Source organism: Xiphophorus maculatus, chromosome 15 (genome assembly GCF_002775205.1).
Source record: "Xiphophorus maculatus strain JP 163 A chromosome 15, X_maculatus-5.0-male, whole genome shotgun sequence".
In the NCBI taxonomy this organism is placed as follows: domain Eukaryota; kingdom Metazoa; phylum Chordata; class Actinopteri; order Cyprinodontiformes; family Poeciliidae; genus Xiphophorus; species Xiphophorus maculatus.
This window is the reverse complement of record NC_036457.1, coordinates 15,321,649-15,347,610: the sequence shown is the minus strand read 5'-3', so window position 1 is coordinate 15,347,610 and position 25,962 is coordinate 15,321,649. Positions and strand designations below refer to the sequence as shown.

Genomic DNA, 25,962 nt, shown 5'->3' with positions numbered 1-25,962 from the left:
ATCAATGTTATTATTTACATCTGTGTTTACAAAAATGTAATGTCCTCATATGAGGACGCAGGGTCTCAGGAGGCTAGGGTGAAATTAAAAATACAACTTTCAAATGTGCTGTAGTACAAATAAAGATCACAATCTGATCACAATCAAATCTTAGAGTTATTTCAAAATACCTCCATTCTTCACTGCACCATATGGGGAGCTACAGGGTGCCACCATGGACATTAATCTGAATTAGGTTCCATATACACATGAAACTATATTATACTAAAACCTTGCACAAAGACGAGTGAAAGGTTCTCATATAAACAAATGAGAACATGTGTAGAATGTTTCATTTCTTACGTGTATACAGAAACTAATTCTGATTAATTTCTATAACCACATTCCTTAGTTTATGCATGTGAGCCAACAAATGACAAGTGAAACGCCCCGGTTGAGGTGTTGGCGTTCTCTTTTTGCTCTTACTGGAGAGAAACTTGCAAACAGATCCGCCCCTCTGGAGTTACCAGTTCCTGTAACAAAACGTGAAGTGATTCGCATAGACTACCAGCAGGACAGAGGTTAACAGCATAATTGTCAGTGTTTGGTAAAGTATTATATTTAAAGGGTTTTTGTAGTCTCTGCCATTAGCAATCACAACAACAGCTCCAACAAGCTGCAGAAAGATGATGGACTTTGTGGCTGGATGCATAGGAGGTAAGTTACTGCGGCTGGGATCCATCTTATGGGCTGTCAGCTGCTCCTGATGGATAGGCAAGTTCAAAACACTTATTTCAAATTCTTATATGCATGGCACAAATTGTATGTCTTGAGTCACACTTTAAAAAAAAATCTTATACTTGCATTTTTGCCCCAAGTGCAGCAAAACAAATCTGCGTAACTGTTTCAGAAAAAAATAACGTGTGAATATTTCGGTCACAGACGCAAAACTGTTACACGTCACAGATTATTCAGTACGGTTCACCGATTTACACCAAAATATAAAAGTCCTCCTCTAGTATTTTTGGCTCCACTCGGCCCTGTACATTTGAAGCAAAACCTATTATACATTTTACATTTTATATTTTTAATTCACCAATTGTATGTGTATGTAACAAACATTACAAACTGACAAAACTCAAGAAGGGATATCGATCTACAAAATAGTTAATCAGATAATAGAGCGAGTAACAGCAATAAAAATGATCAAATAACCAACCAAACAAAAATACAAGCAAGCATACATTAAGATGAATACATTCAAAACAAAAACGAAAGACAGAACATAATCAATTGGTATCACAACAAAAATTTAATTTACATGTGGATGAGGATATACTGTTTTTTTTTATTAAAAACATCAGTTATTTTCTAATTTGAGTTATTTTTCATTTCTCTACTTGATGGACCTAAGAGTCACCAATATTTTTGTGAGGAAGTGGAAAAAAGAGGGAGAAAAAGAACGCAAACAAATAGAAAAATAAATACGAGTATGCCAGAACAAAGAATAAATAAATAAAGGATAACTAAAAAAAAAGAAGAAAGAAAAACACTTTGTGAACTTCTTATTACTTATTATTTCACCGGCAATAAAATGGCATCTAGAACAATGGAGCATATTTTATTGAAACGTTCATATTGATTTGTATATATTTCTGATTGTTGCTCCATTGGTATCTATCGTGTAAGAAGATCTAGCCATTGTGAAGTACAACTTTTTTTTCTACTTTTCCAGCTTTGGGAAAATAGAAAAAGCAAGAAAACAAAGCAGAATTGTTTTCTTGGCAATTGTCAGGGCCACAAGCAGTTGGGTTTGGGTTTGTCTGGAGTTCATGTTCAGTTCTTCTAGATTAGCAAGTAAGCAGACAGAAGGGGATAGAGTGATGTTGTGGCCACACAGATACATTTTTTTTATATATGTTTGTTTCTTAACACAAGCACAAGTCAGTGCGAGCCACAAATCCTGTTTGACAAGGCGTACTGCATGGCACTCTGCAGGTGTTTTGTGATTTCAGAAATCTTTTACAGTGTAGAACAACATAGTCCAGATTCGATGAGTCCAGTTTTTTAAATTTTAAACTAACAGATTATAAATGGTAAATGTAGGGTGAAATTAAGTTGTCTCACTCTAACCATACGTTGTATTTGTGAAAGACTGAAAAAAATGGACAAATTACAAAACTCCCGAATGATTTTTTCTGCAACTTCAACTTCTCAGTCACAAGCCACAAATACTTTTGCACCAAAAATACCTTTATAGGTAGATAAACTATCTGTCTCCACAGGGAAATTAATTTATGGTGGAAAATGAGGGCAGGCTTATCTTAGGCATAGCCACACAGAGTCACTCAGTCTACAACACAAAACAAATCACAATTACACACAGTTCTAACTATTCCTTAAAATGAAACTACATACTGTACATATCACATTTTTGGGAGCTTAAAAGCGTAAATAAATATAAATCTAACCGTCCTCTTTTTCATCTTTTACTTGGACCGATGAGAATGAAACCATGTACAGTACAGACCAAATGTTTGGACACACCTTCTAATTTAATGGGTTTTCTTTATTTTCATGACTATTTATAAGGCAAGAAATCCCACTTATTAACCTGACAGGGCACATCTATGAAGTGAAAACCATTTCAGGTGACGACCTCTTGAAGCTCATCAAGAAAATGCAGAGTGTGTGCAAAGCAGTAATCACAGCAAAAGGTTGCTACTATGAAGAAACTAGAATATAAGGGGTATTTTCAGTTGTTTTACACTGTTTTGTTTAGTGCATATTTCCACATGTGTTATTCATAGTTTTGATGCCTTCAATGTGAATCTACAATGTCAATAGTCATAAAAATAAAGGAAACTCATTGAATTAAAAGGTGTGCCCAAACTTTTGGTCTGTACTGTATATACCAGTCCAACTCAAAACATAATGTGTAGGTTGGCTCGGATGTTTGGCATTTCCTCTTACATGACAAAGACGTAAAACCAGTACACACCCTCACCTGAGGACAGTCCTATTCTTTCCTTATTTACGGTACCTGGCACCATGAATCATATTTCAAATGCTATGAGACCTAACGTCTGTGTTGTTGCAACTTTGCTACCTTAAATTCCTTTGGTCAAAAATGAAATTAAAATCTTGTATTTGTGCACTTCGTGGACATTTTTGTTAACGCAATGTAAAAAGCACCATCCTCCTCTTGCTCTCTCCCCAAGTTGAGGTCAATGTTCATTCGTCAGTGTATCTAATGAAAGAAACTTGCGCGTGAATGAGCCAAAGACAGCTTGTAAGAAGCTTATGAGTAGACGGACAAAAATATAAGAAAATATGAGCTCTGAGAGTGATCTATACATGAACAATGGTTTGCATAGAGTCATATTTTGTCACTCTGGGAACGACTAGTTTGTTTTTATATTATTTGACATATGCAGATAAAGTAATGCATAATTGAAAGTGGAAATAAAAAGATGTGACAGAAATGGCTTTAGAATCAGACACTCCCAATCCTTTAATTGCTTGATATGTTGTCCTCAGGTGCTGCTGGAGTCTTGGTTGGACACCCGTTTGACACAGTAAAAGTAAGAAGTGCATCATATTCTTTACATGCATTTAAAAAAAAAACAGGTATATGTTTTGTTAATGGATTTATTTTTCACATTTAAAATAAATCCATTGTAATATCGAGATACTAAAAGTAAAATGGTTATGACATGCTCCTTAATCAGATTTTGTACTTTTGTTAACTTATGTTTATTTTGATCAGCTAGATAAAAGTAAAAATCTTCTCATCCAGATCAGGCTGCAGGTCCAGAAGTTCGATAATCCGCTTTATCGTGGAACGTTCCACTGTTTCAAGTCTATTGTCAGACAGGAGTCGGTAAGTCAATTCAGGTCATGTTACTTGTCAAGTTCTTTAGCGTCTCAAAAAAAAATAATTACTGACAATTAATCACAGCTATGATTGCATTTTTATGCAAGCGTTTCAGAGTTTTTAAATCCATGTTATCAAAGTCTCAAAATTAGCTGAATTCATTGGCCAGAATCACATAAACACAAAGTCGGCCTTCTATCACCTGAAGAACAGATTAGAGGACTAATGTCTCAGGGAGATCTAGAGAAACTCATCCATGCGTTTATCTTCAGTCACTGATTATTGCAACAGTATCTTCACAGGTCTGTCTAAAAAATCAGTCCTCCAGCTGCAGCTGATCCAGAACGCTGCTGCTCGTGTTCTCACTAAAACCAGGAAGACCGAACACATCACACCAGTTCTACAGTTCCTACACTGGCTCCCAGTGGCTCAGAGAATAGACTTTTATAGACAGTTTATAAATCACTGAATGGCTTCGCTTTGCTGTTGTATCAACCTTCCACACCTCTCAGGTCTTCTGGTTCTGGTCTGCTCTGCATCACCAGGACCAGAACCAAACATGGAGAAGCAGCATTTGCCATAGACATAAAAATATAATGTCTGTTCAATTGTTGATGGTGTCTTCTTTATAACTTGGTAACTTTCAGTTTTTATTATGTCAAGCACCTTGAACTGCCTGGCTGCTGAGATGTGCTATACAAAGAAACTTGACTACACTGGCTCCTTAAGTTCAATTAACAGTATGTGGATAAAAATAAGTTCCAAGATTAGCTTCTGATGTCACTGCTGATGTTTTCTGCAGGCGTTTGGTTTATGTAAAGGCATTGGATCTCCCATGATAGGCCTGACATTCATCAGTGGAATCGTGTTTGGTGTCCAGGGCAACGCCATGCGTCTGCTTGGAGAGGACACCCCTACACACCAATTTATCACTGGTGCTGCTGCAGGAACCATGCAGTCCGTCATCTGCTGCCCCATGGAGCTAGCTAAAACCCGTATGCAAATGCAGGGCACCGGGCAGAAGAAGTCGTCTTCTAAGAATCTGTACAAGAACTCCCTGGATTGTTTGTTGCACATCTACAGACGAGAGGGTCTGCCGGGCATCTACAGAGGAATGGTCACCACGCTCGTCCGTGAAGCGCCTGGCTTCGGCGTGTATTTCTGGACCTACGCTGTGCTGACACAGAGCCTGGGCTGTGAGCCCAGCGACAGCTACATGATCCCCAAACTGCTGTTTTCCGGCGGCATGGCTGGCATCGCCTCTTGGATCGTCATCTATCCAGTAGATGTGATCAAATCTCGGCTGCAGGCGGACGGGGTGGGCAGAGTCAACCAGTATAGCAGCATCGCAGATTGCGTACGACAGAGCGTGAGGAAGGAGGGTTATATGGTGTTCACGCGAGGCCTCACCTCCACGGTGCTACGAGCCTTCCCTATGAACGCGGCCACCTTCGCCACCGTCAGTCTGGTGCTGATGTACGCCTGCGGTGAGGAGGAGGGCCCTGAAGACTGAGCCGGCTCATCCCGACCAACACACGCACTATTCCGGGGTGTAACTGCAGAGGTCAAACCTTCAGCCAGGGCACCTTAAAGGGTTAGCATCATGTATTTTCCTGCCACGTACTGCCATTGTATATCACAATGGCCCCATTGAGCCGTTATGCAATAAAATGGCAGAAGTTGTTATAAAAATACTCTCTGTATCAAATATGACTCAAAAGAAATTTGACTTTGCAACTCGATGCCTTAAAATTTGGCCTGTCTCTCTTTCTGTAACTCTGCCTTCAGAAAGTCATTACAACATTGCTCCTCTATCAACCCTTTACCAATCTTTTTACCAACGGATCACTGGGTTTTTCCACACCTGATAGGTTTGACTGGGGACCAAAACTGCAACATTTGTTGCATTTTCAGCTGCTGTGGTTCGCATTCACACTGCACGGTGTCAAATGATCCAAACTATCTGGAAAACCTCATCCCCCCATCGCCTGTGGTGGTGCTGCACCACGATCTACTGAAGGAATCGACACAAAACCTCTGAAGAAGATCAGCTCAACTTCCTTCTTCATAAAATGCTGAGAAAATTGCTGATGTTTTGAAATGTAAAATATGCTTTCCGCCTTGATATAAATTTATAAACAGTTTTGTTTCTGTCAAGATGCAAGTGAGGACTAAGCAAATTGCTGTTTAATATAGATCAATAATTTTATATCACATAATTACCGTTGTTAAAATTAGCTTGTCAAAATGTAACAAACCATGACTCATACACTTTATGAAATATTACATCCTATTTGATGATTGTTATGAATATACAGTACAGAACCAAAAGTTTGGACACACCTTTTAATTCAATGAGTTTCCTTTATTTTCATGACTATTGACATTGTAGATTCACACTGAAGGCATCAAAACTATGAATAACACATGTGGAAATATGCACTAAACAAAACAGTGTAAAACAACTGAAAATACCCCTTATATTCTAGTTTCTTCAAAGTAGCAACCTTTTGCTGTGATTACTGCTTTGCACACACTCTGCATTTTCTTGATGAGCTTCAAGAGGTAGTCACCTGAAATGGTTTTCACTTCATAGGTGTTGCCCTGTCAGGTTAATAAGTGGGATTTCTTGCCTTATAAATAGTCATGAAAATAAAGAAAACCCATTGAATTAGGAGGTGTGTCCAAACTTTTGGTCTGTAATGTATATTCAAACAAACAAGCCAATTAGTCCAGTTTTTAAAGGTTTAAAAATTACAGCAGCTGCAGTGGGCCACAGCAAAGGGAACAATATCTTGTCCATTAATAAAAACACAAAGTTCAGTGGAAAACTGTTACCAGATATAGATTTTTGCACGGCCACCTTATCATTAACAGCATTCGATTAGCTGCTTTGCAGGAAACACTCCCCCAGAGTCCTCTCTCAGGTTATGTAAGCCTCCATATCATCCTGTTTTGTGTCTGAAGGTCAGCCTCTCAAGACAGAATAAAGAAGGAGCCCTCTTAGATATAAACAACTTTTTGAGAGCAGTTGGCCGTCATCCTGAGAGAGCAGCTGAATGCTGACCAGCACAGTTGAAGGTTGTTCAGAGTGTGGCTCAGAGAGCATTTACTTATTTGTGAATACAAAACATGGTTCTGTAGATATTGTTTGAAATCCTTAAAAGATTGATGAGAGTATTCAGAGTATTATTATTTATCATTAATCAAAATAAATACAGACAAATCAGGTTGTGTTTTTAAAGTATCTTCGGACAGTTTGCAAGATAACATTTTCTATTCTCTAATTGGCTGTAGATTTGGTTTTGTTATCGTAAATAAGAGTAAAGTGACAAACGTAATTTGAGAAAGATTTGGTTTGATTTAGCATTGTTTCTCATTTTGATCTTGAATGGAATCTGCTGGGACAGTCAGTCCTTTGGAAAACCCATTGTCTACTAATTTAACTCCACGGACACAATAATAGAACTCGAACCTTTCGAAATTATCCCACAACTCTTTTTTTGTTGCAGGATCTACTGGAAAGGGAAGAGGCCTCATCGTAAAGACTAAAGCTGAACTTGAAGGCAATGTAATTGCAGTTAAAACCACATATTTAGATAAACCAAATAAAAAGACAAACATTGTTTTCTCACTGTCTGAAGTTACATCTTCAGAAGTAATTATCTGAAGTAATTAAGAACATAATTAATCTGACGTGTAGTTGAGTATTTACCACATCATACAGTGGTTAGCTATTAAACAACAACTACTACAAATCAAATGTTAACAAACCAATGTGGCGAGATTACGTTTATCCATTTCATGGAACCGACACAAGAGATGCACGATGTGCATCTTGTCTAGTGATCGAGTCACGTGTACACTGAACCTCCATCAGTAACCTTGACTGATCTGCTGTTACTTAACAGAAGGTGTTCTGACTACCTGTGAGTCAAGATGTTTCTAAATCATTTGCGCTTCTCAATGGTATGTTGCGGTTACGCTTTGATGGTGCATTCATGTTAGCTCGTACATTTTATATCCAAATTGAATTAACCCCCAAAATCGAATAAACTGCTATTTAAATTGATATAACCGATCATTTCAAAATGTAAATAGTTTTTCTTAAATGATTCAACCTGACCAGGCCCACAAATTTCAACACATCCCTAAAAATATGGATGTAGGCATTTTGAATTCAGTTTGTTTGTGTTGCTACTGAATAGTAATTGACCAGATGCAGTCTTAACGGGATTTAATATAAATTACACTTTGATTAACCTGATATATTTCTCTCATAAATGATTGCAACATTTGTTGAAATTTCCAGAAATAATAAGTGTCTCGGTTAAGTCTGTCTGTCTGTCTATGAAATAGAAAATCTTAGAAGTATTTCATAATACTTCCATATGTGAATGCACCATCTAGTATTCTACAAGGTACTTTACGGTGGCACTTTTCCATAAAACACCGTGTAGAAGCGCAATAGTGTGACAGCAACCGGTGCGGAAACATGTTTTCGCATTAGAACTTACTACGATACAGCACCATGAGGATTGCGAAACTTATTTTTCTCTCCATATAAATGTTGCACAATCTTTGTCATTCGAGCAAGAGATTTGTAAAATAAATAAAGTGTTCCAAATTTATTAGTCACCTCAAACCAAATTGGGCATCACTTGACCACATCCTTTAGATTAGACGTGCGAGCCAATAGATGACAAGTAATACGCCTCGAGCGAGGTGTCGGCGTTTTCTCTTCGCTCTGATTGGACAGAAACTTTAGCCCGTGTAATAAGATCCGCCCCTCTGGAGTTACCGCTTCCTGTAACAAAATCTCTGTAACTGAAACGATTCGCGTTGGCTACCAGCGGCACAGCTGTTTTTAGAGGCCGTGCAGGTCATCTAGTGGGCTTTATTTGAGAAAACAGAGGACAAGAGATCAGAAAACGTAGCTATTTTTGCGTCCGTAACCCATTAAAGTGACTCCTTAACCAGCACGCCGGTTCTGTTGGCTAACTGGCGGTGTCAGCTAACGTTGGTTCATTAGATTTAATAAACATCCAGATGTCAGTACAGTAAGTTTAACAGAATAGTTGTCAGTGTTTGATTAAAGCATTATATTTAAAGGTTTTTTGGTAGTTTATGCCATTAGCAATAACTGACAATAACGTCCTCAACAAGCTGCAGAAAGATGATGGACTTCGTGGCTGGATGCGTAGGAGGTAAGTTACTACAGCTGGGATCCATCCTGTGGGCTGTCAGCTGCTCCTGATGGAAAAACGGGTTGAAACCACTGATTATATTCATTAAGTTAACAGTAAAGTTACGGGGTCGAGTAAATTTTGTTTTATATGACTGCTATCTGTGTCAGGAAGTGCTTTATGTCCATGGATTGATAATTATTTGCTGTTTTAATGGTCAAAGATGAAATTAAACTCTTGGATAAATGCACTTGGTGGACATTTTTCTTAAAGCACCATCCTCCTCTTCATCAAGTTCAGGTCAATGTCCATTCATCAGTGTATCCAAATGAAAGAAACTTGTGTGTCCTGTTCCTAGTTTACTGAAGAGACCCAACTCTGACAGGCTTTCCTCTACAAATGTGTCATGTGACAAAACAGGTGATAATGTAGGATTAACTGGTGTTTATTTACAGTGCGAGTCATGAGTGAGTCTGCCAAAGAGTTGTGGTGCATATAAACAGAAAATAATACACAAAAAATGACAATTAGGAGACCATAGTTTGGATTGTGTACTGGAGTATTTAATATTTGATTTTAATAATTTGAGGCATTATGTTGATATATAAAGAGGCACTTCTTCTTGTTTCATATTCATTGACGTTTGATACAATTTGTCACTAATAGTACTGTATAAAAGTACAGTTTTCTGTAGCTTCAAGCCTTTCATTTTGCCTTAAAAGTATTTTTAAAGGGGGAAGTAATTAACTTTTTGTTTTATATATGTGAAAATTGAAACTGAAAAACATATAACCAAAAAAAAACAAACTTGTGTTGCATCATCCTCATATGGTGCACAGGTGTGTGTTAAGTAATATTAGAAGCCATGCAAAAGACCCGTACAAAGTGTTGAAGGCCAGTGAGTTGGCAGTGGGTGCAATTTGCTGTTCCCATGAGGACATGGCGATACTAGTGTCAATAAAACCACAGTAAATGTTTTGCCTTTTACAGTTTGCTTGAATAGGCTAAAGAGAGTTTGTAAAGATTACGAGTAGCTGGGCAAAAATATAACAAAAGATCAACTTTGAGAGTGAAGTCAGGACCATCGGTGGCCAGAAATAAATCTTATTATCTCTACATAAACAATGGTTTGTAAAAGTATTCATACCTGTTTAAACTTCTTCATATTGTTTCACTGTATGAACATCTAAAGAGTTTATTTGGATATAAAGTAATGCGAAGTGAAATTTTTTTTTAGTGTTTTTCTCTCTTATAGGATTTCCTCCTGACAGAAATGGCTTTAGAATCAAACGCTCCAAATCGTTTAATTGCTTGATATGTTGTCCTCAGGTGTTGCTGGAGTCTTGGTTGGACACCCGTTTGACACAGTAAAGGTAAGAAGTGCAGCATTTTCTTTATATATATTTCAGAAAAAAAACCCCAAAACATGTACATCTCAATAAATCTAATTTCTTTATATTTAAAATAAATCCATAATAATATCTAGATATCACAAGTAAAATGGTTTCGCCATGCTCTTGAATCACATTTTGTACTTTTGTTATCTTAAAAGTAAAAATCTTCTCATCCAGGTCAGGCTGCAGATCCAGAGCGTCGACAAGCCGCTTTATCGTGGAACTTTCCACTGTTTCCAGTCCATCGTAAGACAAGAGTCGGTAAGTCAATTCAGTTCACTTTATTTCTCAGGTTCTCATGAAAAATACTGAAAAGCAATCATGGCTATGATAAGAACCACATGTGTTTCAGAGGTTTTATGTCCATGTTACCAACGTTTTCAAATTAGTTGAATTCACTGGTTCAGGACAGGGAGTGTTCACAAATTTAATTATTTGGTTCTTTAAGTTCAAGGAACAGTATATGGATAAAAATACGATCCAAGATTAGCTTCTGATGTCACTGCTGATGTTTTCTGCAGGCGTTTGGTTTATATAAAGGCATTGGATCTCCCATGATGGGCCTGACATTCATCAATGCCATAGTTTTTGGTGTTCAGGGCAACACCATGCGTCTGCTTGGAGAGGACACTCCCACACACCAATTTCTGGCCGGTGCCGCTGCAGGAACCTTACAGTGCATCATCTGCTGCCCCATGGAGCTAGCTAAAACCCGTATGCAAATGCAGGGCACCGGGCAGAAGAAGTCGTCTTCTAAGAAACTGTACAAGAACTCCCTGGATTGTTTGTTGCACATCTACAGACGAGAGGGTCTGCCCGGCATCTACAGAGGAATGGTCACCACGCTCGTCCGTGAAATGCCTGGCTTCGGCATGTATTTCTGGACCTACGCTGTGCTGTCACAGAGCCTGGGGTGTGAGCCCAGCGACAGCTACATGATCCCCAAACTGCTGTTTTCCGGCGGCATGGCTGGCATCGCTTCGTGGCTCGTCACCTATCCCGCAGATGTGATTAAATCTCGGCTGCAGGCGGACGGGGTGGGCAGAGTCAACCAGTATAGCAGCATCGCAGATTGCGTACGACAGAGCGTGAGGAAGGAGGGTTATATGGTGTTCACGCGAGGCCTCACCTCCACGGTGCTACGAGCCTTCCCTGTGAACGCAGCCACCTTCGCCACCGTCACCCTGGTACTGATGTACGCCCGCGGTGAGGACCTCTCGCCTCTAATTGTAAAATTCTGACCGTTGATTTTGGCACTTTAAAAACGCATGAAATGACAAGTGAAGACCCCATTAATGCTCTATGACTCCGTTACTGTAGATCAGCCATTCCCAGCTGTGAGACTTGGAATATCTCATATAAATAAGCACTCTTTTGAAGAAGGGACAGTGAGATGTATTTTATTTTTGTTAACTTATGTTCCTGTTTGTAACTCCAGAAATTAAGAAACAAACAATGCCATCACCTCTAATGAGATTAGAGATATATATGCAACAGAGGTGTAGCTTATATTCTTAAAAACAAAAAAAAAACGCAATATTGATGGTGTTTCTGGGTCGTTTTTACAGTTTGAAGTCCCTTATATATTTAGCATATCTTTTGCAATGTGTCTATATACCAATAATTTTACTATTTGTTTTTTGTTTTCTATTTTTGGAAACACTTTCCTGCCTTATTGAATGTTTTTATCTGGCCCAAGATGTCGCTCGAGCTTTACATGAGCTTTGAGAAACTGTAGCAAATAATAAATGTGTGGAACTACTTTTATCTAATCAGAACAACATAACAGCTGTAGTATCATCATCATCCCTGTGTCTCTGTTGACTCTACAACTATCCACTGTAGACAATATCCCACCTGGTATGAACGACCCTTCAGGGTTTGTTTTGATTTCTGTAGATGTTTGGTGTTTGTTACCTTTTATGTTTTGTTCTACCAGAAAATGTGAAGATTTCTTACTGTAATTCAGCTGCTGTATCGAAGGTCCAGATGTGAAATGTGGAACAATGCACTGTCCTTATCTATTTTTTCTTTTTTCATTTTGTTCAGTAAGTTTACAGTTTAAAAGTTGCACACATATTTATGTATTTATTTGTTGTTGGTAACCGTGGTAAAGATGTGCAGGGAAGCCTTAAAGAAAATGGATATTATGGAGGCTCAGTTTTGATTATCACATTTCCAGTTGTTGTTTTTTTTTTAATTAATTATTTAATTTTATTCTTTTATTTATTTTTTATTCTTGCACGCTTTTCCTGTTTGCAGATCAACACGCATGCATGTTACTTGAGTTGCATGTTATTCGGTCTTTCCCTCTGTATCTCATATTTATACTCCGGAGAAACAGGAAGTCACAATTACTCATTGTAAATCATTCATCTTAAGAGGATTGTTTGGGTGCCGTTGGAGATGTCTCTTTATTTTAAGGATTTCCACACCTCGTCATCAGAGCAAATAATAAATTAACTAATTTTAAGATCTCTTACCTTTTTAAATTTGGAAAGTGTTGCATTTTTATTTTCTGCTGTATATCCGTATCAGTTTTGACAGGCTTCCGTTCCCTGTTTTGTCCCCACAGCAGGCTGCTGCTGCTACCATGTTTCAATGGGCGTGGTGTGTTCAAGGTGATGCACAGTGGTAATTTCCTGCTATGCATCGCATTTTGCATGCAAGCCAAAAGAGAGAATGTTGTCAGAGTTTGATTCTAAGAGACAAACAAGAAATAAGACATGCAAATGTTTGCAGTAACGCCTAATTTTGGGAGGTTTCTTAGTTTAATGGCTCTTAAAAGTCATTCCTGTTGGCTCAAATATAGTTCTGTTTTGGGTCATGACATAATCTGCAAAGGCAGGGAATGCCAACTCAAAAGAATAAAAATACTTGAAGTTTGAATTTTCAGCTATACAAAACTGCTGCACTTTATCTGCGTCAGAGATTAAATCACATTGCAGTTTTTGATCTGTAAAAAGCACTTGAAAGTTTCACTGAAGGATGGCAACTGACGTCTTTCTTTGTGTGCCTGTTATTGCATAAATTATTGTTTGTATTTAAAATGAGCAATTTTTCCTTTCAAAAGGCAGGCCAATGTGACTCTGTCAGATTGATGGACAATCTGCTTGCTGAAAAGGTTGTTTGGAGTTGTACAGTTTATGACATGTAAAAGCACTGCTGGCACTTGTGTATGAAACATTCCTGTTTGGAGATGAGAAAGTCCCAGTTGCACTAAAACCTCAAGGATGTTGAATGTAAGTGACCTGTATTCACACACAGCTGGTCCTGGAGGGTGATGTGAATATTTGTTCATTATTATGGGAATTTCTGACCTCCAAGTAACAATTTTACTGTTTAATTTTCTTAAATGCTGCTGAAATGCTTGATTTTTAATCCCAGCTCACTGTGTTAAAGGACAATGAAGAAAGCAGTTTCTTCTTATTTCCACCTGTGTGACAATGCCATGTAAGTATTGTCACAGTAATGACACAGAGCCAATCCAGCCAATGTGAAAGAAGCAATATGTACAGGGTTAAATAGTGAAATATGAGACTTATTTTCAAGTACGGCATATAATTTTCCATGAATGATTTTGGTCAGTTTGAGCTTCCTCTTGTAGATGTTTTATTAGACACTGATGACATATTTTTGTCATGCAGAACCTGTTTGTCTCTGAAAGAGAATAAAAACAATTAACCAGCTTTTTGTGCCTTTTATTTCAACATTCATTTCATACAAAAAAATCTATTTACCAGCACTAATTAGCAGAACATATTGTCTTCATTGTGCTCTGAACAACAGAGTTCATACACAAAATGGAAAATGTTTATAGAGTCAGGTGTTTTTCAGACACACTATGTTGGGTTGAAGTAACTACTACATACATCTTGTATTAGCGTTTACTGTGTACTACTCAGTGATGTAATTATGTATACAAATGTTGCTATGGTTCCTTTTTTTCTCTCTTTCTGCAGGCGTAGAAGCAGACTTTAGGGTCTTAATTTGTATTCTCAAGTGGGACATCACGGCAAAAACCGTAATGTTCCACTTGTGAAAGTAAATCTGCTGGGCCTCAGTTTGACCCTCCGACAACAATGTCACACAGCTGCCAGGACATGTTAAAAAAAAATGGACAAATGTGTATTTAAATGATTTATTGTCTTGTGCTCCCACCATCTTTTTTTGGTACCATTTCTTCCTTCATTCCTTAAATATTTCCGTGTGCCTTTCTTTCTTTTCTGCTCTTTGTGTTTGTCCTATCAGTCCTTATGTCACTTGTTCTTTTCTTCCTTGAATCAAACTTTTTTCAGTGCCTAACTCATTTCCTTTGCTGTCTCCGTCCTTTCTTTATGTCTTGCCTTGCATTCTTGTTTCCCATTGCCTTCCTTCCGTAATGTCCTTTGTTTTTGCAGATTACACATTTAATGCCCACCTATTGTGCAAATATTTGCACAATAAGTGCAAATATAGGTAAATTTATTTGTTAATTTTAGAATTTTATATTTTAAGTTGAATACAAACAACTGGGAATGACTAGGAATCTGCATAAAATATTTTTTTTTACATGAAAATGTGTAGGAAGGCTGGAATAATATCGCTGTAAATTGTGTTTTTATATAGAGAATGTATTTGGCAAAATTATAAGTTATTGATTACATTCAATAGACTCTTTATTATGACTTTTAGTTTAGTCCATTGTTTTTAAACAAATTTTGCTTTGAAGCAAGTTCATTGCAAAAGCTGAGTAAATTAAACTGTGAAAAAGTGAACAGCGGCTTGATTTTTTTTTTACAGCTAAATGCAAACAAATCTTAAAACAAAAAAAAATCTCATTACATAAAGTGGAACTTTAAAGAACAGATTTTCATACAAAGGTTTTTTAATACAATATGTGAATCTTGAACGCCCTCTACTGATAAAAGATGGGAAATGAAAAAACACTTTCAAATACTAAATAAATCAAAAATTTGATGCTATTTGCATTGTAAATGTAGGCAAAGGTAACTTTACAAGTGTACAGTTTAAATATTTATTTAATAATTTTTACATTTGGTTATTTTGATTTGTATTAAATCTAAAAGTCAATTGAAGTTTTAACTTATATTTCTTATATATATATATATATATATATATATATATATGAAATTAATTCTGAAAATCTTGTCTGGGACCTTTTAAAAGGGATTTTCACCCAAAAATGTACTTTTACAATTTTCTTCAAGGTTCTTAAGTTGCACATTTTTAACTGATTCATATCTATTGCTCTTTATTTCTGTGTGTTGAAAGAGATGTTTTCTGGGACCAAAATCCTTGCACACAGTGCCTATTAATAAAAAACAAAGTTCAATTAAAAACTCATCAGATGTATCTTTTTGTACAGCCACAGCATCACCAGCAAAACATCTTTTGATTGCAGGAAACGCTCCCCCAGAGTCCTCTCTCGGGTTATGTAAGCCTCCATATCATCCTGTTTTGTATCCGAAGGTCAGTCTCTCAAGACAGAATAAAGAAGAAGCCCTCTTAGATATAAACATCTTTTTGAAAGCATTTGGCTGTCATCCTGAGAGAGCAGCTGAATGCTGATCAGCCCAGTTGAAGGTTGTTCAGAGTGTGGATCGGAGAACATTTACTTATTTGTGAATACAAAACATGGTTCTGTAAATATTGTTTGAAAATTCTTAGAAAAAGATAGATAAGAGAGTATTCAGGGAAATTGAAATGATTCTTTTTAAAATCTTTGTTGTTGTACCGTCAACTAAATACACTTTTGATGGTTTGCAAATTGAAGAAAACTCATATAATCTAAGATATTAATTGCATTTTACAGATTGCACTTTTCCTGTGTACCTTGGACGTCATGATTTTGTTTGTTTTCAGAGTTAAAACAAGTGGAAAACACGTATTCCCTCCTTTCCACTTGTCTCACATCAAACTCTGATAAGATGTGAACATGCTCAAAGAATATTATTACTTTAAATGGACACCAATAGGCATTTATTATAGGACTTATTTTGTCAGAAGAGTAAAAAATTACAGATTGTTTATCATCTCCAGTTTTGGTTGTGTCACACAGATGTTTTTTACTCTCTTTACTCACTGATGATTTAAAGTGTCTACAAACTATTGTCTACAGCTGATTGCAATGAAATGTAGTCAGATTACTCCAAACACCATCTTTTACATTTTTTTAAATCAGAGGTCACACCTTTAATATATTTCACGAGTCAATTGGTCCGAATGACGACCTCTCTAGTAAATTGACCTCTAACTGCCTGAATGTATTTAAAAATATAAAAAAACCAGAAGCTTCACCATCAGTAAGGGTTAGGCTTGTGTATTGATTATTTTATTGTAGCACATAAAAAAGACATAACTGTGCACATGGAAACACCAAGAATGGCTCAAAGTCCAATCACTGTCGCTCAAAACAAGCTCGCTGGAACATTACAGACGATTAGAAACACAATTGTTTTACCATTGACATTAATATGTTTTGCAAAATTAAAAAGATCTCTTTGCTTTCATCAGTTTTACCATTCTGTGCAATGCCTTGATAATGAAGAACTTTTTCATAGGCCATGACTTGGTATTAAAGCAGCTGATGCTGATTTACACAGCAGCAGAAACTCTTTCTAAACACAAACAGATTTCTGCTGCTTTAGTGACGATGCTTTTTGAACATTGTTTTTGTGTGTGTGTGTGTTCAATATTTATTCACTTCATTAATCTAATTTAATTTAATTTCTGGAATAATCTGCTTTGATGTATTTGTAAGGGTGGATTATTTGGCTTGTTACCAACACCTGTTGTGATTTTTTTTTTCCAATAAAAATATTTAAAACTATTTTATTAAGGCAAAAATATTGATGAGTACATATTTTATCTAACAGTATCTATAAAAGCCAACAGAATGCACCTTACTTACTCAGTGTCTGATTTGCAAGCATTAGAGGTAACAGAATGTTGCCTGGTCTAAAACACAGAGATCATGTTGTAATCCTGAACCACTCCATCATAGAGCATGGGGGCAAAAAAGAAACGCAATAAACTAATGATATCAGGTTGATATCAGGTTTCGCCTGCTGCCAGTGCATTCAGGCCACTTGAGGCTGAACAAATTTGAGTATTTGATCAGTCTGGTCCGACAGCAATCTGTTGTTCAAGCATTTACAAAGCGGGTGGAGGGGGTTAAAGATTGCGGCATTGTTGTGAAACCAGACAAACTGAAAAGCACTGGAGTGATTTCACAGAGAGCTCTGCTGAGAGTTGGGTCTTTAATCACAGTTTTCACTATTACTGTTGTATGTGCTGCCAGGAATCAGGAGTAAGACATTTGTTTGCCAATCTGTTTGGCTGAAGTTTCTTTCGATGGTAAACACAAACCACTTTAGCAAATATGCCGGACTAACTTTAAACATGAAGTACACTCCTGGCTCCCGTCCTCACATCTGTTTGCTCTCCCCCCTGCACACACACACACACACACACACACACACACACACACACACACACACACACACACACACACACCTGCGCACACGGAAGCACGGAGCCACACACAGCCACAGCAGGTAAGAGACTGCCGGAGCCGGTCCCAGTGTTGCCCTATTTGCATTTTAAATGCTTCCAGCAAGCCCACTACTGTGTTCACATTGCAGCGCAGCACAGCCAATCACACACCTAAGGTGTGTGATTGGCTATAGATAGGAGTCTGGGGGGGTTGAGGCGATGGAGCTGACTTGGATAGAAACATGGGATGAACAGTACAGAAGATATATGCCTGGATGAGTATATGAGGAAGCAGATTCTGGTGCTTTCGATTAATATCTGGAACATAAACTTTTTGGAAAATAGCCAGGGAAGAATCAACGCAGACTGAGCTTGTTGTTTAACAGAACACACCAAGCAGCTAGTGTTCAGAACAGCAGAAAAGTCTTTTAAGATTATCAATGATGTGAAGACAAGGAGCTTTTCCATATGAATATACTCCAATTATGTAACTTTCTTAGCCTTGATAAAGCATTTGTATCATTTAAACCTATTTACATTTAAGCTTGCCACCTCAAACTGCACTGATCATCTGACACAAATTGATGCATAATTGTGAAGGGAAGTGGAGAATGAAAGATTCATGGTTTTCAAAAGGTTTTACAAACAAGAATCTGATCTGGCGGTGCATTCAGCCCTCAATATTTTGATACCCTGAAATAAAGCAGTTGCCCTTTCAAGTTAAAATAAAAAAAAAAAAAAAAATAAATCCATGATTTAATACGTGAAGGTCTCATCTATAGGTTTGTTAGGAAACATTAGGGAATAGGCACGATAAAGAACACTTGCTCTTAAGCTTGTCAGAAATAAGGTGATCAATCAATCAATCAATCAAATTGTATTTGTATAGCACATTTCAGCAGCAAGGCATTTCAAAGTGCTTTACATCATTACAAACACAGAAACACAAAGCAATATAGAATCAAGAATCAAAACACAGCATTAAGTCAAGTTCCATCAATAAATTTGTAATTGATTACATTTCAAATACAATTCTAAACAGGTGGGTTTTTAGTTGAGATTTAAAAGAAGTCAGTGTTTCAGCTGTTTTACAGTTTTCTGGAAGTTTGTTCCAAATTTGTGGTGCATAGAAACTGAAAGCTGATTCTCCTCGTTCGGTTCTGGTTCTGCTCTGCAGAACCAGAACCAGAAGACCTGAGGGGTCTGGAAGGTTGATACAACAACAGCAGATCTTTAATGTATTGTGGTGCTAAGCTGTTCAGTGATTTATAAACTAACAACAGTATTTTAAAGTCTATTCTTTGAGCTACAGGGAGCCAGTGGAGGGACTTTAAAACTGGTGTTATGTGCTCTATCTTCCTGGTTTTAGTGAGAACACGATGGAGAAGTTTGAAGCAAGGTTAGGTTATAAAAGAGCATACCTTTAAACACAGAGCTCTGTTCAATCCATGATATAAAACAGCAAGAATGTGACACAACTGCAAATCTGCCGAGATCAGGCAGTATTCAAAGAGGGAGTCATCTCAGAAGCAGCTAAGGGTCCCGTGGCAACTCTGGAGGAGCTGCAGAGATCCAAGATTCACGTGGGAGAATCCTGTCGACACGATGACTATTAGTTGGACACCCCGCAACCCTGTATGTTCATATAAGACTGTCAAGAAGACAGCCATTGTTGAAAGAAAGTCTGATGACATTTCATTTGCAACCCCACATACAAGGGGCAATCATATTAAAGAAGATTCTCAGATCAGATATGACCATAATTGAACTTTTTGGCCTACATGCATATGCTGTGTGCCTCAGAATACCAACACTCCACATCATTCTGAAAGCACCATCCTCATGGCGAAGCAAGGTGGTGACAGTGTCATGATGTGGAAAGGCTTTTGTTCAGCAGCTGGTTCCAAATGGGAATTTGGATGGAACTAAATACAGAGTAATTAGAAAAGAACACATGCTGGAAGCTGCAAAGGACTTGAGCCTGAGGCTGACGTCCACCTTCGAGTATACATGTCAACAGCTCAAATTATATAGCATCAATAATGGTTTGGATTGAAGCATATTAAAATGGCCCAGTCAAAGTTAGAACCTAAACACAATTAAGAAACTGTGGCAGGGTTGAAAATTGATGTTCCTTGACTAAATATTTTGCAAAGAAAAACAGGCAAAAATGTCAGCTTCTAGATATGCTTTAAAACACGTAAAGTTGTTATGGGTGTAAGACATGGTTCTACAAGCTAACTATCAAACATGCTAGCTATGTGTTTATGCTAATTATAAAACATATAGAATGTAAAATGAATGCCTTTGCAAGATAAGGAGTAGAAAATAATTGTGATCTTTTCAAGTTTGAGTAGGAACTGTGTTCAATCAAATCTCACAAACTTATCTTCCTTAGGGAAGATAAGAAAAAAACGACATCATCATTATCTCAAAAGACAAAAGCTTCATCCAGCGTTTACAGGCAATTCAAAGTTTTTTATTAACCCCAAGCAAAATCAGACAAGGGTGATGCAGCAAAGCCTTGAACCCTAATCAGGCACCGGTTTGTCTGCCAAGGCCTCGGAGAGGGCCGATCAGTGGGGGCCAAATGCTGCTGTCCCTTTGAGTGTAAATGTGTGCGTGAGAGGGTCTACGGTGGGGGGCTGGGGAGAGAGTCGCTGGGATTGTTGTGCGTGTGTGGAACAAAAGGCGTTGATTAGTGAAATCCTGCAAAAGGGAGGAGAGGAGGTGTCAAAAGTGATACAGTAGAGAAACCCTCTGAGCTGGAGCTCAGGTGCCTTCCTCTTGCTCTCATGAAGCTCGTGCCCACACCCCGTCTGCACATTCATTCTTCTAATCAACAAACCGGCTTTCATGCAGCCTACTGAGAACAAACTAGAGGCTGTGTTTAAAAGAAATACTAACATTACAGCAATTTTAAGATTATTTATTTTATTAATATTTGCGGTAATGTTAACTTTAATAGTCATAATAAGGGTTTATGTTTCTAACAGGAGCAGAGTCTGTTTTTAAAATGAGAGAAATGGCTTAAAACCCTGGGGGCACAATTTAGAAGAAAACAACCTGACAGATTTGTCAGTGGTCACCTCTATTATACTGCAGGCTACCTTGCTATTTTAACAGCATAATAACACTCCTAAAACTCTATTGTGACTCTTGGTTTTGGTCCCCTACTCTCAAGATTTTAAGTGGCCCATGCTTTTAAAAACGTTCTGAAAGCACCATCGAATATGACATTTATAAACATTTGCAGAAACACATAAAATTGCATTTTTTTTTTGGGGTGCTAATTAGAAGCTTTATAAACCGCCGTACATTGAGATAAGCTTCAAAACTGTATATTTATACAGGTCAGACCTAGAGTTTAGTAAAGTTACAGGTACCACAGTTCCTTTAAGTTAATTTCCTTATGTAATTTTTTTTTTTAAATTACTACTTTGCTGTTTTGTTGATGAAAGCGAAAATTCAACCTCATATGGCGTCCAGGGCTCGAATTGCCACTGAACACAAGTGAGCAGTGAGTGAACTCTGTTGCTGAGTGCTCTGTCAAACAACCTTGGAAGTGACCTGCTGACAGCTCTGAAACAGAACAAAAACAAAAGTGAGTTGATATAATCCTAAAACCACCGATACCCAACAACCTCGGCCCCCCCTGCGCCCCCTCCTCTTGTTCCTGTGGCCCCTAACACATTGGCTTTTGTTAACACTTCACATTGAAATTGACCCTGGTTCAACGTGAAGAGACGGGAAGGAGAAGGACGAGGAAGAGGGCGGAGGGAGGTGTTTCACATACAGAGGTAGAGAGAGAAAGGGCTGGAAAAAAGTGGGATAGAAAATGCGATTCGGGGATTGACAATTTCCTGATGTGAGGTTCCGCCTATCAGCCCGCCTGTCCACCTGGGACAGGATTCCCCGGAGTTAGGTGCAGGCGATGGACTAGCTCACAGTGTCAGATCACCACGACTTGAACGGTGTAACCTTTCGCCGTGATTGAGCGTGACTTTGTTTGAGACTCATGTTGGTCTCAGGACGCCCAGGTAAGAAATGAAATTCCTTTTCTAAAGTTTTAACCTGTTAAATTACGTCGACTGATTCAAATTGAACAACCGAAATGTAAGCAGCTCTTGCAATGAAAACGACGATGATTGCCTTGCTATAGAATTGGATAAACATAATTATCCCACGTAAAGTATCAATAAGTCTTTATCTACACAGCACTTTTAATATACAAGGGGCAAGACAGACGGCTTTATATCGAAATAAAACAGGAAATGAAGAAAAGAAATTCAACCAGGCAAACAAACAAACAAAAAAAAGAGTTAAAGGCCAAGCATGTAAATGAAAATTAAAGGACTTAAATAACTCAGTCAAATCATTAGGGATCTGGGTGGTTTTTAAATTAATTGTTGATCTGTTGAATATACAGGACTATGACCTATTTTTTTTTTGGAAAGACAAGAAAACAAAGCTATACAGCACAATATATGTTCAGGTTAGACACATTCATTAAAGTCTGTAATGAAAGAGAAACTCTGGATTTGCTCTCCTGCTAATAAAATGTGTTTTTAGTTACACGTTTTAGATGTGATAGGAAAGCTAAACTTTATTTATTATAAAACCCAGGTTTTCAATTTGACACGAAGAGTTCTGGATTAGATTAAGTTTTTCATCTATGAAGGTCATTACTAATTATTAAAACTTTGGCTAACCTTAACATTAGTTAACATGTTAACCTTAACCATAACCTGTTAACCTTAACCTGATAAAACTAAAGTTAAATAAAGCCGAATAAAATCCTCTGCCAGCTGTGGGTCCTGTGGAGATATAGCTGGGTGTCATTGTCACAGCTTTAAAAATTTACGCCATCTATAACAGCAGCATTGTTTATATGTCATAAAGTTAGGATTTGATCAAAGCATATTTTTCTTGCAATGTTTTGAGTGTGCTTTTCATGTTTATAGAAATTGTTCAATCAGATGTTGAATATGATAGATAAGATAAGATAAGAGACATTTTTATTGTCATTGTCACAAGGACAACGAAATTCAAAGGGTGCCATCAGTCGGTGCACATGCCCAAAAACAAAAAATAACTGTCTCACAATTCACACACAACACAAGAATCAACAAACTGGCAAAAAAAAAAAAGAAAAATAAGAACAGCCACATTCTCACATGAGTTTATTTAGTAAAATGTGGTGGTCAACTGCACCTTCTTATTTCAGACAATGCCTCCAATATTAGTTGTGAGAGACACAAAAATGGTAAGGAAAAAGAATCCTTCAGTCTATGTAATTGACTGTCTCAAATCCATTGATAAGTGATAAAAAGTGCTGCAGTTGGCGCTTAAATTGTTATGTCGACAACGAAATTCGGTCTCCTTTCTCCTTGCAGCTCTCCTCAAACCTGCAGGTATGATCCAAAGGAATGAGGTTGTGCTGTCCGTCCTGCGAGAGCTCCAGGAGGCCACAGAGAGCGCCGGCCTGGATGCTGTGACCAGAGTGGCTGTGGATGTAGAGCGGGCCCTCACTCCTTTTCAGCCCCCTACGGCCCCCTGTCAGGATTTTGCAGAGTGGGTGCATGTGGACAAAGCAGCCCATGCTTTGTACCCTGCTGATGCACCTGGGGGACTCCTGCCTCTTAGCTGTAATGGAGAAGGCAACTTGCTGTTTGATGCTGTAAGTACACTGCTTGTGGGCAACACCGGACTCAGCTTGGAGCTGCAGGTTAGTGGGCAGAACTACATACATATGATATAACCTGCTGTGTTGAGTTTTTGTAGCTTTATAAGAAAATATTTAATGATATTCCCCCTCCCAGGTAAGGACTGTGGTGGAAATGGTGCTGTGGAAAAGATACTACTTATCAGGGATGATTGATTCTAAGATGATGCTCCAAGCTGTTCGATTCAGTCTTAGTGCAGAAGAGTCTGAAGACATGCTGAACCTGCCTGTAGCCGTCCTGGAGGCCATCTTTGATGCAGATGTGAAAGCGTCCTGCTTCCCTGGCTCCTATGCCAACATGTGGCATGTTTACGCCCTGTCATCTGTCCTCCGGTTCAACATCTATTCCATCTACCCCATGTTCAACCTCAAGATCAGACCCTATTTCAATCGACTGATACGCCCAAGAACCTGGCCTGAAGACTCGGAGGCACAAACCATTCACATAATGTGGTCTGGGGACATGCAGTCTGAGTGCTTGTTCAGGCCTAAATACTTTGTCTCCCTGGTTCAGGCAAATTTTCTCATGTGTAGAAGCCCTGAAAGTGAGGAGATGGTGTCTCCGCACAGGAGCGAGGACCAGCTGAAGCAGAAGTCGCAGTTTTCCTACCCAAGTCTGAAGGATAAGTACAACATCACCAAGAGGACCTTCTACCGCTGGAAGAGGCAGACGCAGGAAAACTGCAAAAAGTCCGCAGCGAGGTATGAGGCAAAATACTTCCTCCAGGCCTGCTTCTTGGAAGGCAAGCTCATTCCTCTGCACCAGTTTAAAGAATTTTTCCCCGAGATCTCAAGGTCCTCGTACTACAACTGGAAGCATGAGCTCCTGAAAACTGGAGGACATTTCTCCACATCCTCCTCGACTGGAGAGATTAGTCCTGGAGAGAGCACGGAGCAGGAGGTGTGGTCCTCACCCGAAACCAAGCAAGACGAGCCAGACCACCACGACAGCGTGGCCAGAATGTTCGGCCTTAATCTGGGCAAGCTGGATGCGGAGAGGGCTCAGAATGTAGCACACATGCAGGAAGCTAAACGCTGCCTGCAGAACTGCATTGCTATGAACACTTCCTTCCCCTTCAGGATATTCAAGAGAAACTTCCCAGGAATTTCACGATCAACCTACTACAACTGGAGAAGAGAAGCCCTGCTATTCAGTCGGGGGTACAAAGGCACCGTCGGCAGCAGTGAAGAGAGCTCAGATGCTGACAAGAGCGAGAGCCCAAAAGGTCAGTTGCTGATGCTGCCTGGCTTTACTCAACCCACCGTGCCGAAGATGAGGGTCTGGGGACAGATACACAGAAGATTCCGGCTGGCTTATCTGAGTAACAAACAGTTAAGAGAAGCTGCAAAGTTGTATGTTCAGAAGTCTAACTGGTCCTTGACAAAATTCAAGCTCAAGTTCCCCTCCATCTCCTCGTGCTTCTATTGGCTGTGGCGTGGCTGCCAAAACCACAAGACAAAGAAGGTGACGACCACCCAGGGTGCAGAGGTCAATGTCCCAGAGAGCACAGAAAGTAACGCCAACAAGACAACAGAGAAGCAGGATGGACTCCCATTTGTCCAGATCCCCCAGTACCTGCAATGTTCCGCCGTGCCTTCTTTTGACGCCCCGCAGCTAAAGCATCCCTTCCCCAGCAGGGTGCCCACGGAGGAGCAGATGTTTTCAGTGGATGTCGTAGCTCTCGCCAACTTCAAGGCCAAAGCCAAGCTGTTCCTACAGCGGCGTTTCGAGGAGAAGTCCTTCCCCACATTCAAAGAATTTCGATCCTACTTCCCATTCACCGCACGCTCCACATACTACATGTGGAAGCGAGCTTTGTATCATGGCGTGTCACTGGTCCATGGGTAAATCAGTGTAAGCTTGAAGTAATCTAAACTACCTGTAGTGTTAAATCCATGTTAAGTAAACTGGCTTAGCCTTGCCTTGAATCATTTCTACCTCCTGGACATTTGCACGTGTGAAAAGAAACCAAGTTGCTGGTCTGTTAAAACTCCACATTTTGCCACTGAAGGCAAAAGGCAGTCCAGGCCCGTTGTTTAGTCGTTTTTTCTTTCTTTTTATTTTTTTATATATAAAGCTGTTTTTCTTTGATTCTCTAGAATGTGACTTTTGTACTTTGGATTTTTTTAAAAGTAGCTTTTTATTGTTGTGTTTGCATGTAATCTCTGGACTGACGGCATCAGTTGCAGTTTGAAAATTGTTTGTTTCTTCACAGCTAAAAAGTAGCAGGTATTTGTTTGTGCAGATTACTTCTCTTTGTTCAAATGTCCGAGCCCCATTTTTATCTTTAAGATGCAGAATGC

General features: G+C 38.7%; 3 protein-coding genes across 4 annotated transcripts; all 3 read left to right on the top strand.

The window, feature by feature from the left end:
• Positions 1 to 539: 539 nt before the first annotated feature.
• On the top strand, positions 540 to 6,020 carry LOC102234825 (mitochondrial basic amino acids transporter-like). Its single transcript, XM_023348267.1, has 4 exons — positions 540 to 696; positions 3,520 to 3,563; positions 3,779 to 3,862; positions 4,659 to 6,020. The coding sequence occupies exons 1-4, from the start codon at positions 666 to 668 to the stop codon at positions 5,367 to 5,369; spliced, it is 870 nt and encodes a 289-aa protein (XP_023204035.1). The 5' UTR covers positions 540 to 665; the 3' UTR covers positions 5,370 to 6,020.
• A 2,960-nt stretch (positions 6,021 to 8,980) lies between these two features.
• On the top strand, positions 8,981 to 14,116 carry LOC102234566 (mitochondrial basic amino acids transporter-like). 2 transcript variants are annotated; one of them, XM_023348265.1, is made up of 4 exons: positions 8,981 to 9,063; positions 10,372 to 10,415; positions 10,614 to 10,697; positions 10,958 to 14,116. In XM_023348265.1, the coding sequence occupies exons 1-4, from the start codon at positions 9,033 to 9,035 to the stop codon at positions 11,675 to 11,677; spliced, it is 879 nt and encodes a 292-aa protein (XP_023204033.1). In that variant the 5' UTR covers positions 8,981 to 9,032; the 3' UTR covers positions 11,678 to 14,116. The 2 variants fall into 2 exon arrangements, with proteins under 2 accessions (XP_023204033.1, XP_023204034.1); XM_023348266.1 differs by lacking the exon at positions 8,981 to 9,063 and adding an exon at positions 9,444 to 9,462.
• Positions 14,117 to 23,334: 9,218 nt separating this feature from the next.
• vrtn (vertebrae development associated) lies at positions 23,335 to 25,626 on the top strand. Its single transcript, XM_023348124.1, has 2 exons — positions 23,335 to 23,661; positions 23,756 to 25,626. The coding sequence occupies exons 1-2, from the start codon at positions 23,350 to 23,352 to the stop codon at positions 25,505 to 25,507; spliced, it is 2,064 nt and encodes a 687-aa protein (XP_023203892.1). The 5' UTR covers positions 23,335 to 23,349; the 3' UTR covers positions 25,508 to 25,626.
• The last annotated feature ends 336 nt before the right edge of the window (positions 25,627 to 25,962 follow it).